Source organism: Cannabis sativa, chromosome 2 (assembly GCF_029168945.1).
Source record: "Cannabis sativa cultivar Pink pepper isolate KNU-18-1 chromosome 2, ASM2916894v1, whole genome shotgun sequence".
NCBI classification, from domain to species: domain Eukaryota; kingdom Viridiplantae; phylum Streptophyta; class Magnoliopsida; order Rosales; family Cannabaceae; genus Cannabis; species Cannabis sativa.
The window spans coordinates 68,997,819-69,014,455 of NC_083602.1; the positions used below are offsets into that span (position 1 = coordinate 68,997,819).

The 16,637-nt window shown below is 31.4% G+C and overlaps 1 protein-coding gene across 7 annotated transcripts; it reads left to right on the top strand.

The window, feature by feature from the left end:
* The first annotated feature begins 3,765 nt into the window (after window positions 1-3,765).
* LOC115719746 (pentatricopeptide repeat-containing protein At2g16880) lies at window positions 3,766-8,035 on the top strand. 7 transcript variants are annotated; one of them, XR_009686381.1, is made up of 4 exons: window positions 3,767-4,012; window positions 4,149-4,334; window positions 4,516-6,992; window positions 7,427-8,035. XR_009686381.1 is itself a non-coding variant. In XM_061110813.1 (2 exons), exon 2 carries the CDS (start codon window positions 4,554-4,556, stop codon window positions 6,870-6,872), a length of 2,319 nt encoding a protein of 772 aa, XP_060966796.1. In that variant the 5' UTR covers window positions 3,767-4,012; window positions 4,516-4,553; the 3' UTR covers window positions 6,873-8,035. The 7 variants fall into 7 exon arrangements, 1 of the variants encoding a protein (XP_060966796.1); XR_009686383.1 differs by lacking the exon at window positions 4,149-4,334 and having other exon boundaries at window positions 7,427-7,490; window positions 7,608-8,035; XR_009686384.1 differs by lacking the exon at window positions 4,149-4,334 and having other exon boundaries at window positions 3,766-4,012; window positions 7,608-8,035.
* The last annotated feature ends 8,602 nt before the right edge of the window (window positions 8,036-16,637 follow it).

Consider the following 16,637-nt stretch of genomic DNA (forward strand, 5'->3'; position numbering starts at 1 on the left):
ATACCTCTTCTCCTCCTCCGATGACCGTTTGTCTTCTTAGAGGACCTTAATCTCCCTCCAACACATAGCCATGAGGCGTTGAAACACACGCTCCCATATCCCTCTCTCTAAGATATTATCATAGGCTGATCACCCCTGTCACAACATCTCCACTATAATCCTAGAGAGAAAGCCAACAACAGAGAGTTTTAACTTTTTTAAGTTTTAAGTATAAAAATTAAAAGGGGTTTTTACACCACATATTAAATTTTTTAATTTTTTTGCTTTTTTACTGTGGCATAATTTTTTTTTTCAAAAATATTATATTTTTTCAAAATACTGTGTACTGTATTAAATTTTTACTCTAGTTTCACAATTATTTTTAGTTGTTCTACTTCTGTTTTATTGTTTTACAATTGTTTTATAAAAAGATAATTTTATAAGTAAAATTATAAATTTTGTCAAAAATCTAATATTTTTTTAAATACCCCAAAATAAAAAGGGGTTTTTACAGAAATGCTAAATTTTTGGTAAAAATTTATAATTTTACCGTCACACGGATTTTTTTACAAAAATACTGTCTTTTAATAAAACAACCGTAAAACAACAAAATAGAACAATTAAAACAACATGGCTCAAAGCTAATCTTGCTAAATCTCAGGTTTTCTTTGGTGGAATTTCTAGAAGAGACAGGTCTAATTTACTTGGGATTTTACAGATTGAGGAAGGGGTGTTTCCCCTAAAGTATCTCGGGGTTCCAATGAGACCAACAAAGTGGAAAGCGGAGGACTGTGGGATTATTCTCAAGAAGATCAATAACCCATTGCACACTTGGGCTAGTAGGCCCCTTTCTTATGCAGGGAGATGTTAACTAATCAACTCTGTTTTGTTGGGTCTGAGGAATTATTAGATGAACATTTTCTTGTTGCCTCAAAGCGCAATCAAGGAAATAGATAAACTTTGCATGTGGTTTTTGTGGGGAAACAATGGTACAAGAAGTAAGTTTCATCTTACATCTTGGACTAATGTTTGCTTACCAAAGGAGCAAGGAGGCCTTGGTTTTGGTGAAGGTGCTAAGTAGAATAAGGCGATGATTGCGAAGTATGTTTGGGCTATCAATCATCATTGAGAAGCTCTTTGGGTTCGTTGGATCAACCATGTGTATTTAAAAGGGCAAAGTTTTTGGCAGTATCAACTAAAAAAAGATACTAGTTGGTACTGGAAAAAACTTTACAAAATTAGATTGATGTTTTCTCAACAAAAAGCGGAGGATGCCAGGTGTAAGGGTAAATTTTGTGTCAACAAATTATACAAGAGCCTTTGTCATGGTGAGCAATTTGAGTACCAAAGGTTTGTTTGGAATCGGTATGCTATTCCAAAGCATAGATTTATTTGTTGGCAGGTTGTGCGAGATAGCTTACTCACTCGGGATCATCTCTCTAGAATTCTGCATATTGACAGCAGGCTTTGTCCAGTGTGTGGCTGCTGTGATGAAACCACGGTGCACTTGCTCTTCTCCTGCAGGTTTTCTCAATAGGTGTTGAAGGGTGTTAATGGCTGGTTAGGAACTACCTGGTCGGACCGTCTAGAGGACTGGCAGCTTTGGACTACGCAGTTGGGAAATAAAAGGATGAATTTAGTTGCTGCAATGGTTTTTTCAACTACAATGTATTATGTGTGGCAAAATAGATACGATTGTAATTTCAATGGGTATTCTTGTAGTGTTTAAAAGATTGTAGAGATGATAAGAAAAGATACAAAGTATAGGGTAAGCAATTTTATTTTTAAGAAGTTGAAAGATGAAGAGAGGTTATTGATGTTAAACATTACCTCTTTGTAGGGTGGGCTTTTGTTGTGTTGAGTTGTAAGTTGGTTGTTTTGCTTGTTGATTAATGAAGATTAGTTCTTCTTGATCAAAAAAATAATAATAATAGTAAAACAATTAAAAAACAACTGTGAAATAACAATGAAAACTTAATACAATACACAGTATAAAATTTACAAAGTATTTTTGAAAAAAATTCTATCCTATAATAAAAAAAAAAAGTAAAAAAGTTGAAAATTTGAGTAACTGGTTAAAAACCCCAAATAAAAAGAGGAAATTACACTTACTATGGGATTTCAAAAGTTCTTATGATAAATATGGCACATTTAAGTTTGATCAATTTATATGGTATTTTTTTGTTTTTAGGTTTTTTTATGGTATTTGATATGCCATATATATGTAATTAGGTTTTCAAATCCCATATTTAATGTTTTTATTTGTTTAGGAAGTTTTATTTGTTATTGATACCGGAAAAGTCACCGGAGTTTGCCGGTGCCGGAAAAGTCACCGGAGTAGCGGTCGGTGCCGGAAAAGTCACCGGAGTTGCTGTCGGCGCCAGAAATTTCGTCAGAATTGGCATTGTCGCCGAAAAAATCACTGAAAAAATCACCAAGAAACCGGTTTCTTCTTCTTCAAGAAACCGGTTTCTTTTTCTTCAAGAAACCGGTTTCTTTGGTGATTTTTCCGTTGACAATGTCAATTCTGACGACTTTTCTGACGCTAGCCGCTACTCCGGCGACTTTTCCGGCACCGACAGCAAACTTCAGAAAAGTCATCAGAATTGGCATAGTCGCCGGAAAAATTACCAAGAAACTGGTTTCTGGTTTCTTGATGAAGAAACCAGTTTTTTGGTATTTTTCCAGTGATTTCTTTGATGACAATGGCAATTCTCACGACTTTTCTGGCGTTGGTAGCAACTCTGACGACTAATACATCGACAACTACTCCGGTGACTTTTTCAATACCGACAGTAAACTTTGGGAAATTTGCTAGAATTGGCATTGTCACCGGAAAAATTACTGGAAAAATCACCAAGAAACTGGTTTTTTTTCTTCATCAAGAAACCAATTTCTTGATGAAGAAACCAGTTTCTTGGTAATTTTTTTTGTACTTTTTTCCCTATTTGGTTTATTGATGAAACTAGTTCCAATTATTTTCAGTGTATATCATTTTTATTTTGTTTTCATAATCTTTATTATTGTTGTGTAACTAGTTCCTTGATGAAGAAACCACTTTTTTGGTGAAGAAACCGGTTTCTTGATGAGAAAACCACTTTCTTGGTTATTTTCTTAGTAATTTTGCTGGCGACAATACCAATTCTGACGACTTTTTTGACGCCGGCAATAACTCCGACGATTTTTCCGACACCGGAAACTACTTAGGCGAATTTTCCGACACCGACATCAAACTCCAGAATAGTCGTCGGACTTGGCATTGTCACTGGTAAAATTATTGGAAAAATCACCAAGAAACTGGTTTCTTCTTCATCAAGAAACCAGTTTCTTGGTGATTTTTCCAGGGACAATGCTAATTCTGACGACTTTTTTGGCGCCGGCAGCAACTCCGACGACTTTTTCCATGCCGGCAGTAAACTCCAGTGACTTTTCCGGCACGAGTGACAACTTCGGCGATCACTATAATTTTATTTGTTTTATTTTTTTTAAAAAAAATAATTATGAAAGGAATTTTAATATTTTTTATGGTAATTTAATTAAGTTCTTATTTTTTATGAATTTTAAATTCAGATTTTTTTTAAAATGTATAATATAGTGTTTTTCTAAAAAAACCATATTTTTAGTTTGATTGGTTAGATAATGCCATATATAATGGCATTTACTTTTTATGCCATATTTATCATAACCTTAACAACTTTTTCCATATTTTTGAAAATAGCCCAAATAAAAATGCTTCCTAGTTTGGGCTTTAGACACCCAGGCCAGTAGGCCACTCATCAGGCCCCAAACCTAACTAACAGCTAACAACACTCAGCCTCACTCACATCCTCACCTCACGCCGCTTGCTCCTCCCTAATCCCTCTCACTCTACCAAATGAGCTCACGCCTGAAAGTAAAACTGTAAAAACCAGCGATTGATGTTCTAGTTTGAACTTTGAACCGTGACTGGCTGGCAGTGCCTCCCAGGCGGAACCTCCTCTCTCTCTCTCTCTCTGCCACAGGCCGACGCTCGCGGTTCGCTGGTTCGCCCGAGGTACCTCCTTGCTTTTCCTCTCTCTCATCTTTACTGTTGCTGTTCGCATTTCTGAAATTTTGTGAACCACGAACTTGTCTCAGTTGGTCTCTTGAGTCTCACTTTTTTTTTTCCTTTGCTGCTGGACGATTCCCAGGCAAGGCCGGAGGCGCGCACCACTTTGTAGTTTGTTATCATTAAGAACAATTTTATAGTATAAGACTCTTATTTTTAGACATTGGATGACTTTGCTTAATACGTTTGAATTTGATTATGTCTTCAACACACACAAAGGCTCTTTTATACGATTTTGACATTATCATCTATCTCCAGGCTGGGTTAGGTTTGTCCTTTCAAATTTTAAGTTTTCCAGATAGCGAGTCGGCATATTAGTTTGATGGAAAAAAGAAATTGAGGTTTGGCCATGTTTCTGGGTTGTGGGGTTTGTTTGCTTAAATTGTCTAGAATCTAACTAAATTAAACCATATTATTAATTGCATATTTCCAATTTATTACGTTTGAAGGTTTAGGTATTTGGATTGTGGCAACTTGGTGAGGGAACATGAAGACAATGTCAGCGATTACCCAATCCCAGCTCCTCCAAACTATAACAACTATCCTCACCTCCAGCAACACTCCACGGTTCCATGCCCTTAACGCGTACATTCCCCATCTTACAGAGAGCCTGCTGATCTCAATCTTCTCATCCAAATCTCTGAATTCCCAACCAACCACCCTCCTTTCCTTTTTTCAGTGGTCACAAACTCACACTCCCTCCCTCACTCAATCTCCAGCCCTACTCCTCACTCTTGTTCCATCTCTCCTTCGCCACAATAAGTTCTCTGATGTGAAGTCCCTTCTTGTCTCGTTTATTGCCTCTGATAGGCAAAACAAGCTCCACCAAGCCCTCCTCCATCCTGATCACACCCTTCCTAGACCTTCTAGAGCACTTCTTGATACTTCTATTGGTGCATATATTGAGTCCGGGAAACCTCACCTCGCTGTTCAAATTTTCAACAAGATGAAGCGACACCAATTTCGTCCCAATTTGCTTACTTGTAACACACTTCTCAATGCGCTGGTAAGATTCCCTTCTACACATACGATTTCGATGTCTCAGGGAATTTTTAAGGATATGATTAAGTTAGGGGTTAGCCCTAATGTGAATACTTTTAATATTTTGATGCGCGGTTATTGTTTCGAGAACAAGTTCAAGGATGCTTTTGAGCTGTTGAGTAAAATGAGTGAGTTTAATTGTTTGCCTGATAATGTTAGTTACAATACATTATTGGATGCACTGTGTAAGAAGGGACAATTGACAGAGGCTCGAAACTTGTTGTTGGACATGAAAAATAGAAGACTAATGCCGAATAGGAACACATATAATGTCTTAGTTTGTGGGTATTGTAAGTTGGGTTGGTTAAAAGAGGCAGCAAAGATCATTGAGTTGATGACACAAAATAATTTGTTGCCTGATATCTGGACTTACAATATGTTGATTAGTGGGTTTTGTAAGGAAGGCAGAATTGAAGAGGCTTTTAGGCTTCGTGATGAGATGGAACGGTTGAAATTGTTGCCTGATGTGATCACTTATAACACATTGATCAATGGGTGTTTTGACATTGGGAATAGTACAGAGGCATTTAAGTTGATTGATGAAATGAATGAAAAGGGACTGAAACAAAATGAAGTCACTCACAATATATTGGTGAAGTGGTTTTGCAAGGAAGGCAATATGGATGAAGCGTGTGATACTGTACAGAAAATGGAAGAAAGTGGAACTTCTCCTGATTGTGTTACTTACAATACTTTAATTAACGGGTTTTGCAAAGCAGGGAAAATAGATGAAGCATTTAGGATGATGGGTGAGATGAATAGGAAAGGTCTCAAGATGGACACTTTTACTCTCAATACTGTTCTACGTATGCTGTGTGTCGAAAATAAGCTTGATGAGGCATATAAGTTGCTTAACAGTGCGAGTAGGCGAGGTTATATTGTCGATGAGGTCAGTTTTGGAACATTGATGATGGGTTACATCAAGAATGAAAAAGTGGACAGAGCTTTGGAGCTTTGGGATGAAATGAAGGAGAAGCAGGCTATCCCCAGTATTATCACCTATAACAGTATTATAGGAGGTCTATGCCAGTCTAGAAAAACTGATAAAGCAATAGATAAGTTAAATGAATTCTTAGAGAGTGGTCTAGTTCCGGATGAAACAACATACAACACTATCATTCATGGTTACTGCCAGGAGGGCGAAGTGGAGAAAGCATTTCAATTCCACAACAAGATGGTTGAGAAATCATTCAAACCTAATGTGTTTACATGTAATATTCTTCTTAATGGACTTTGTAGAGAGGGTATGCTTGAAAAGGCTTTGAGGCTTTTCAACACGTGGATTTCAAAAGGAAAACATATTGATGTTGTTACTTACAATACATTGATAGCGAGTTTGTGTAAGGAAGGTAGATTTGGCGATGCATTTGATCTTCTTGTAGACATGGAAAAGAAGAAATTAGTGCCTGATCATTATACTTACAATGCAATTCTCAGTGGACTTACTGATGCCGATAGAATTAAGGAGGCTGAAGAGTATTTGTCCAAAATGATAGAGAGTGGAAAATTACCTGAGCATTTCTTACAAATGACTAAGGAACAAGACATTGTGACCCAAGAATTATCTGTGGAGTCTGATTCAATATCTGTTGGTTATACGGAAAAGATCAACCAACTTTGTTCTGAAGGGAAATACAAGGATGCCATGCACGCCTTTGATGAATCTAAAAAGAAAGGAGTTGCTCTAAATAAATCGGTTTATATGAACCTGATCAATGGGCTAATCAAGAGGCGTAAAAGCTTATCTCGGTCTGTCATGTTGTAGTAGACCATGATCGTTTTTTGCAGTGTCATCCACTTTGTTCTACTCAAAATTGTCAGATGGACCATAATAAACATTTGGTGTACTTAAAAGTGGCATCTCGACCATACTCAACAATTCTAGGTACAATCTTTATTTATTTAAAAGAAAAAGGAATTTGAATTGTAACATATGGTTCGGTGGTTGTAACCTGATTGTTTTTTTTTTCCTTCAAAGAATTGTTATGGCACTCGAGGCAAATCAACCTATAATATTTTCTTTTTTTTTTTTTGAAAAATCATGTGTTTAGAATCTATACTGGTAAGCTCTTTGTAAGTTGACTGCTTTTTTTTTTTTTGTGACTATATTGATGCCAACTTCTGTTTACTTCCGTGACAACTTTTGTTTTTGTGACTATGAAAGTAATTAAAGATATATTTCTTGCAGAGAAGATTAGATTACTGATGTTTGTGGCAACGTTATATCTCATAACAAAGTGTCACACTATTCATTCATCTCATCACTTATAGTATTAACTTTTAAACTTTTAACTCCTAGAATATTTGGGGACTTTGCAGGTAATTGGTAGCTAATATCACAGTAATATCAGTCCATTACAGGATCTCCATTTTACCTAATTGGGTATGAGTCGATTTAAATGTCTGAATCTCTTTCATCCAAATTTATTTAGTGTAATGTAGTTTCTATTTCAATGTGAAATACTTTGAGAGCTCCAGATTGTTGAATGCTTTCATGCAGCTGTTGTGGTCCATATTGGTCCATGAATTTGGCATTCTATGCTCCATACCACCCACCCACCATCTTAGTCAGCTGTTAGTGTGCAAATAGAGAGGGACAGGAGGATCAAAATGATGTGGACAGCAACCCTCCTTGCTATTCTCTGGGCTGTTGGCTAGAAAGGAACAACAGTCTTTGAAGATAAAGAAGTGGCTGTAGAAGATATGTGGGAGAAGGTCAAATTTTGGGTGGCAATTTGGGGGATTATCTTTCCTGGATCTCGCCAGAGATTGGGAAAACTTTTCTTGTATTATAAATTTTTAGCTTGTGTTTAATGTTTTGCTTTATGTTTCGTATATAATTCCATCTGGCTACTTCTGAGGTGAGATCATTTTGTATAGGAATAATTGTGCTTATTTTTATTATTTTATTTATTCAATTTTTTTTTTCTTTTTGGAGGAAAGGAAAAAAAATTATTCACAACAATCGCTCAACTGCACACTGTAAACAGCAGCTAAACACTATAAATGTTTTAAAAAATGCTAAAACATCGTTTTCTCTTTTCTGTTCAAATGGCTAAAATGACATACATTTAGAATCAAACACCAGATGAAATAGACTGAAGCAACAACAACTGTAGTAATCATGGGAATCAGGCCCTCTCTTGGTTTAGCAAACCACTCCATCCAGTCTGAGAAATTCAGCTGCCAAGCGCACCGACCCAGCCAACTTTGGACAGCAAGCACAACTCTTTTGGAGTAAACATAGGTGAAAAAAAGATGATGGTCACTCTCTTTGAAAATGCCACACACGGCACAGAGTGGAGTCAATGGGAAAGAATTTCAAAAGATTATCTCTTGTGAGCAGTGGATCGTTGATTGCTTGCCACACATTTAACCTGTGCTGAGGCACATTCAACTGATGCCAAACATGTCTATAATAAGACACTTTGTTTTGAGGGATGAGAGAAAGAATTTACTTACTTTAAACTTCCCATTATCCTCAACTCTAATCTAATAAATAAAAGAGTAATGGATAAGTTAAAAGATTGTAAACGAATATATTTATTATCATTAATTATAATAATTTTTTATGTATATAAAATAAATAAAAATGTAGAATTTTGACAAAAAAGAAGAGGTTGATGAAATGAAATGTAGAGTGCCACTATCTAGCCATCCTAATATTTTCTTTTGTATAGATTACTAGGAAACTATGCCGCGCTTCGCGCGGTCTTTTACTGTAATTTTAATTTTTTCAAGTTGTTAATATTTTTATCAAATTATAGATATAATATAAAATTAGAAAAATTACAAGCTAAAATACTTAAGAAAGAGATTATCTGTAACAAAGAATATAAAAATTAAAATTAATCCAATAATTTTAATAAATAGTATCTTATAACTCTTACTTAAAAATATTTTGAAGCCAATAGATCAATCACATAATAATAAAATAATACTAATATTTGAACAAATACAATAAACAAAAATTTTTATTTTATTTTTATTTAATAGTATTTATGTAGAAGACTCACACACTTTATAAATCATGTGAGATTTTTTTCAAAAGTAAAGTGATTAAGGAATCAAATAACCTTTTTTTATTGGGACAAAATATAAAACTTTTAAAAACAGATCTAAACTCGTTTGCACTTTCTTTAAAGACTATAGAATGGATGCATTTTAATAATTATAACTAATTAATTGAGAAAATAAAAATAACAAAAGAAATAATTTATTTATAATGCATATGTGAAGACTCACAATCCTTTCTAAACAATGTGAGATTATCATAAAAATAAACTTATAAAAGAATCATGTAATTATTTTTTAAGGAGAAAATAATTTAAAATTCACTCTCTCACAAATTTAAGAAATTTAATGAAAAAATTATATACTTTTTATAATAATAATAATAATAATAATAATAATAATAATAATAATAATAATAATAATAATAATAATAATAATAATAATAATAATAATAATAATAATTGTTGACTAAGGTTTTCGGCAACTAAGTTAATAATATATAAGAAAGCTGTAGGAAGTTTAATGCATGAGATTTTTACGTGGTTGGAGCATTAATGAGCCTTAGTCCACGAGTCTTTTGTATTTATGAGAGTATTTATTACAGAGAATGTTCTTGGTAGTTTTTCTCTCTTTGGTTCTTATGAAACCAAGAATTCTCGACCCATGCCTTAATGTTTTTGGGGGGTATTTATAGTATTTTTGTGTGGTGATCCCTAGAACCGAGCTACATGTCTTTCTGTATTTTTTCAGTAGGGGCACACATTCCCGACAAATATAAAATGGGAAATATATGGTTTATACCCTAGGTATCCTAGGGATTAGGTGGATATAATCCTCTATCCCTTCTTGACTGATGTGATCCCTTATACAGTAGTCGTCACTAGGCTTATTAATCATAGCGTAGTAGCTGCAGAAGAGGGGTTACGTCGTCAGACTTAATACTTATGGCAGTTCCAATACGCCTTCTCCCATGCGGCATTAAATGCGAGGTGACTGTTCAGATGGGGTCTGATGCCTCCCGGATGTGCCTTGCTATAGCTCTGCCCTCTGGGAGTACGTGGACTCCTCATACCTTCTCCGGGAGGTATTTTAATGTTGATACTCTTAATCTAAAAGGACTTAGTCAAATTATCTCAAACCATATTCCCTCAAGTCCACGTGTCTCAGTCGCATTGGTCCACGTATTTTGGGAAAAAGTAAGGGTAACAATAATAATAATACAAAACTATAGATTAAATAAATTTTAAAAAAATTATAATTAATTAATTAGGTAAGGCTTATTTAATCAACTATCAAATAATGAGAAAAATATAAATTGTGAGATAGTAAAAAGAAAAATTACATAATTTATTTATAGTATATATGTAAAGATGTACTATACTTTTTAAACAATGTGAGAATTTTAGATTTGCTTAAATAGAATAAAAAAATTATATGCTTTTTATAATAATAATAATAATAATAATAATAATAATAATAATACAAACTATAAATTAAATAAATTTAAAAATTACAACTAATTAATTGGGTAAGACTAATTTAATCAACTACCAAAGAAATAGAAAAATATAAATTTTGGAACAAATAAACAGGCAAATTAAAGGATTTATTTATAGTATATATGTAAAAATCCACTATACTTTCTAAACAATGTGAGATTTTTAAAGAGTAAGCTTTGTAAATAATTTTTATTTTTTATGACATCAATACGAAATTCTTACAAAATTTGACAAATATAAAGAAAAAATATAGAAAGCCACATACTTTGTGTTTACAAAAATACTGGAATTTGGGTTAACTTTTACAAAAATACTGTCACACGAAAATCTTTTCAAAAATACTGTGTTTTAATAAAACACCAGTAGAACACAAAACAGAACAGCTCAAAACAATAGTAGAACAACTAAAAAACACCAGTAGAACAACAGTGAAAACTTAACACAGTATACTACAGTATGAAATTTATAAAAAAAACACAGTAAAAAAGTAAAAAATACCACGTGACAGTATTTCTGTAAAAAAAATGGAAAAAGTTAGTATACAATGTAAATTTTCCTATATAAATTGGAATAAATAAAAATGACAAAAAAAAATATTTATTTATAGTGCATTTGTATAAAAAAAAAATAATAATAATAAATCATGTAAAAATTATATGACATTCTCACAAAATATAAAAATAAATTTTATTTTTTAATATAAATACATAAATGATAAAATATATAATTATACATTATAGATTAGATGATTTTTTTTTTTTTAAAAAAATCTAACTAATAAATTAGATAATTAATTTAATTTAATACATTATAATTCCTTATCTGGAATCGTCTATCATCATCTACAAACAAGCTAGGTAGAGATTTTTCTTTTTTCATTTTTTCTTCATACAACAGATTCTTTCACTCAAAAAAATAATCTCCTTTCGCCGTCGTCGTCGTTGTCCTCTTGTTCTTCTTCAACCTCTTTTCTTTTTTTCTTCTTTGTAATTCTGAGATAACAGATTAAAGGAAGGTTGATCTGGGCGATCCCCCACAATGTAAGCTTCCATCTGATCTCATTTTCAAATTGGATTTGAAAATACAGCTGAATTTCTGGATCAATGAAGCATCAGAATGAAAAAGCAGGAGGAAAATGTATGATCTTGTTTTTCTCTACTCCCATACTCTATTTTAATTAGAATTTTTATAGTTTTGGCTGAGCGTAATACTGAGGGATTTTTATCAATCTCTTTCCATTTCGTATTTCTCCAAAATTTTCTCTTGTTTTGATGTTAAGATGAAATCTAATTTGGGTTCTTATTCAATTTAATAAGAACTTAGTTTTTAAGTTTCCAGTCATTCATTTTCTGTATGACAGAGTTTAAATTTTTCTCTATAATGTGTTAATTTCCTGTTTATATTTCTAGTGTTTGTGTGGTTTTTTTCTTTTAGACTTAGTTTAGGGGACGTTTTACTTTATTTATGTATGTTAGTGTAATTGGTTAAATGATTCTGATTGATCTAGTTTTACGATTGTAATGGAATTTGCTGCGGAAGGTGAAAGGTGGGAAGAGTTTAGTGCCACGGAAAGTGGGATTTCTGTGCCTTTTGTGGTTAAATTGTGCCTTTGTTAGGGTTTCTTTGTGCCATGTTAGGTGGCTTTACTGATATGAAAAGGGATTTCTGTTTTAAGGTATTTTGATGTAATTTGTATCAAGTATCTATTACAATTAAGATTTTTGACCTTTTTGTTATAAATATTAATAATTATGTGGATGTCCAAATCTTTTATTTATTACCATGAATTGTAATCAACATTCCTCTTTTCCTTAGTTTCCCTTTTTCTTAGTTTCTTAATATCTCACTCTTGTATTTGTATAAATAGGGGTTCACCCCATTGGAATAAACAACTCAGAAATTCTCATTCACTTTCTCTTTCTCTCTTCATCTTCTTCTTCTTTCTTCTCATCTATTTTATATTATTTTATATTATTTCATAACACGTTATCAGCACGAGTCTCTGCCCAAGCTTCAAGCACGAGTCTCTGCCCAAGCTTCAAGCACGAGTCTCTGCCCAAGCTTCAAGCATGAGTCTCTACCCAAGTCCCAATGTAAGTATCTTGTTAAAGTTCTTGAATTGTTTCAAAGTCAAAATACACTAAATATATATTTATATATATACTCCTCTGACTGAAACAATTTCAAGAATCATTTGGTTTCTTTTTTCTTTTTATCTATAAATCTATATATTATATATGTATGTATATATTTTTATATATTTATTATTGATTTCATATATATATATAATGGTCTTATCATTCATAATATTTACAATATATGTGTGCCTATGATATGATAGAGAAAATCTATATAAATTATACATATATCAAGAAGATTATGTATCATCGATAAAATATTGCATATATCCTAAAGATTATGCATCATCGATAAAATATTGCATATATCCTAAAGATTATGCATCATCGATAAAATATTGCATATATCCTGAAGATTATGCATCCTCGATAAAATATTGCATACATCCTGATGATTATGCGTCCTCAATAAAATCTTGCATACATCCTGAAGATTATGCAAACGTAATATTCATTATATAGTTGATGAATATATAATGAAAGAGATGAATACATATTTATATATATGTTCTTGTATTCTTTGAGGACAATGAAAAATAATCTAATATCGATATAGATTTTGACAAACATTTTCTGAAGTAAATGTTTTATATTTATCGAAGAAAAAAAAATGATTGTATTTATGTGAATACAACTAAAGAATCATTAAAAATGATTATTATTGATGCAATTTTATAGTGGGTTTTGAATACCCAAAAAGAATGTTAAAAAAAATTGCATTGAAACATTAAAGTATAAGAATAACAATGAGCATGACTAATGTTATTTAAATACATGAGGCAGTATTTATTGTTCATCATTCCCTGCAGAGAATGATACGAATTGAAGTCAATCACTTTTAAAGATTCCTCGTATTAGTCATGTTATTATACATTGTTATTACTTGCAATGTTGGAAATTATTGAATCTGACATATGTTAAAGATTAAATTTTGCATACATCTTGGAGACTATGCAAAAATTGCATTCATATATTCTTTGAAATATCGTAAAAGAAATTGTTGAATAATTTCTCATATTTTTTATGGATGAACAAGTAATAAATTTTTAAGAAATTTATAATAATGTTCTACTTGTTCAACGTCATTCCCCGAAGTGAATGTAATGATTTTAAATAATCAATGACATTATTTACTACTCAAATATTTCCAGAAAAAGTGGAAACAACTAAAAGATGAGATACCACACATAATCAAAGTGCATGAAATTTATATATCATGTGTGGAATTTAATAATAGTGGTCGCGTACCTGTAGTACGGACATACTTATAATCAAGATAAAAGTATACTTGATTATTTAATAGAATGTGAATTGTACAAACTTATTGTACATTTAGAATATTTAAATATCATTACCTAAAGAGAATGAATAGACATAAAATTCTATTTCAAAGAATATAGATTTCACATATATTGGCAATGCCAGAAGTAAATTAATATATACATATTTTATTATTTCTTGAAATCAATAGTTTCAAACTATTGTTGGTGCAGAATATGTGTATATATATAGTTACTATATAATTTAGTTTGCATATTCCCAAAAGTGGATATATAATTTACTAATATTTGTTAGTGATCTAATATAATCAAAGTGATAAAGAATCACAAAATAATTATTTGAAAAGCTTCTTAAAGAAGTCTTACATACAATTGCTACTTAGAGTAGTAAAATATATTTGTATGTACCTAGATGTATAATTTTTATCTAGTTATGAAAGTATAATAAGAAATAACTTATTATATGTACTGGTTGTACATTTAAATGTATAATATATCAAGTCATGATAATTAGACTGATGAATAGTCTATTAATAAATTAGACGACTTGTTAAAAAGATACCAGGAAACATGAATGATATATTATGGTTATATCTATTTGACCATTATAACAACATGATGAAGTTGTCATGTACATTTTATATTATACACATCATTGAATTGATGATAGTGATTCCTGAAGAAATATAAAGTTTGATAAACATAATAGTGACTCCTGAAGAGTGTATATGTTTTGGAGAATAATATAATTATATTATTCGTGTATATAAAATGAAATTTGTAATGATTATGTTGTAATGAATTTACATTACCTTTTGAAAGTTTCATTGAAATACAAATTATAGTGAACCTGAAGTTCATGAATTGAATTTTTTGACATGATCAATCATATGCAATAAATTGTCAAAGAATTTGACTAAATTTTGTTGAAGAACCAGAAGATTCTTCTCATTGTTAATTTATAAGGCTCAAAAGAAGAATGTGCATATATTTGCACATAGAAAATATTTAAATTATATTTCTTTAACAGTCTTGAGCCATTATTAGATTTTTATTGCATAGTTTCTTATCGATGTGATAAGATTATATGATCATGCATTTACAAAATGTGTAAATTTATGTATTTCTAATTATACACGTATGACTCATTCTTAGAAATGAATTAAGTTCATAAGTATTGAACTTGAAACTGAAGTTATTGAACCTGAAGTTCAATGTCATATAATATATATGAGTTTAAATAGATATTGATTCATTGTGATATATTGAAATCCCTACAGGTGTATTAATATTATTAGATATCACAATTTCTTAAAATTCTCTCGATCAGGGGGAGAGAAGCAGTTGGGATCGATGATAATTTTTGAAAAATGATCCTTGCACAAAGTTATAAGAACGATATAGTTCAAAATGATATATACCAACTGCAAATCAATATTACTCAAAGTTGAGATAGAATGAGTTGAAAACGCCTGAAGCGTAAATGAACAATATAGAAATTATTAGTAAATGTTCATTTGATTTGCCCTGAAGTTGTTAAATCTAGAGGTACTCATGGAGATACCTTAATGTTATAAAGTATTAAAATGATAATCGTGATGAAAACGGTACTCGAAGAGACTCCCAAGAGAAGTTAGACATAACACATTTAATCATAATTGAATCCCTAAAGTGATTCGTTATAGGTACCTATAAATGATAAACATATTTGAAAATATGTAATTTAAAGAGATCTCTATAAGTTATGTCAATATGGGAGAAAATTATCATTTATTGAAATTTTTGTCGACAATAAATATTGAATGTGTGCATATGCAATAAACTAACATGAGATAGCAAGGATCATTGTATTAGATTTGTCGAGAATTATCGACATACATTTTGATTTTTGGCCAAAATATTATGACGCAATCCAGGCAAATTTACTCACATAAAGTGAAGTAAGACCTGTAGGGTGTGCAAATAAATATTTCTAATGAGAAATTTGCATATATGTATTTGTACATAATGAATTGTTGTACAAAGTTTGCATAGACATGAGATTGATTGAAGTAAGGCTTAAATATTGAGAAAATATAATCATGATTTGATCATAGCCTGGAATATATTTTATGAGGATTTATAAGCGTCACATAAATGTTGCAACAAAAGGTTATTTATTTGGAGCTCCTAATATAGTGAGAATTTGAAATAAGCCTTATCTAAAAATTCTAGAAGAATTTAATACATGTCTTAAGTGATATAAATTCAAAGTCGCGCGCACTATATGACAAAGATCTTTGTATGAAATAAAGACACGTAAGTAAATTATTATTTGAAAAATACCTATGGTTGTCTATGCAATATAAATACGTAAATTATACGTTGTGATAGACTCTTTAAGAGTTTTTGATTAATTGAAGAACAAACTTTTATTTCTTTTGTATTTCGAGAAATATTAATGTATAAAGTTTGTTCATTAGTATTGAAGTCCTGAAGTACTTCATATGTATCAAGAATTATAGATATATGATCATTTGATATGGAAATTAAGATCATAAAACAAGATGGAATAAATATATGGTCTTGGAGTACCATCATTGTCACAAATGAAAATTTG

Bases quoted from the DNA above. Each gene is read 5' to 3' on its own strand.
- LOC115719746 (XM_061110813.1), top strand. From the start codon at position 4,554: ATGAAGACAATGTCAGCGATTACCCAATCCCAGCTCCTCCAAACTATA.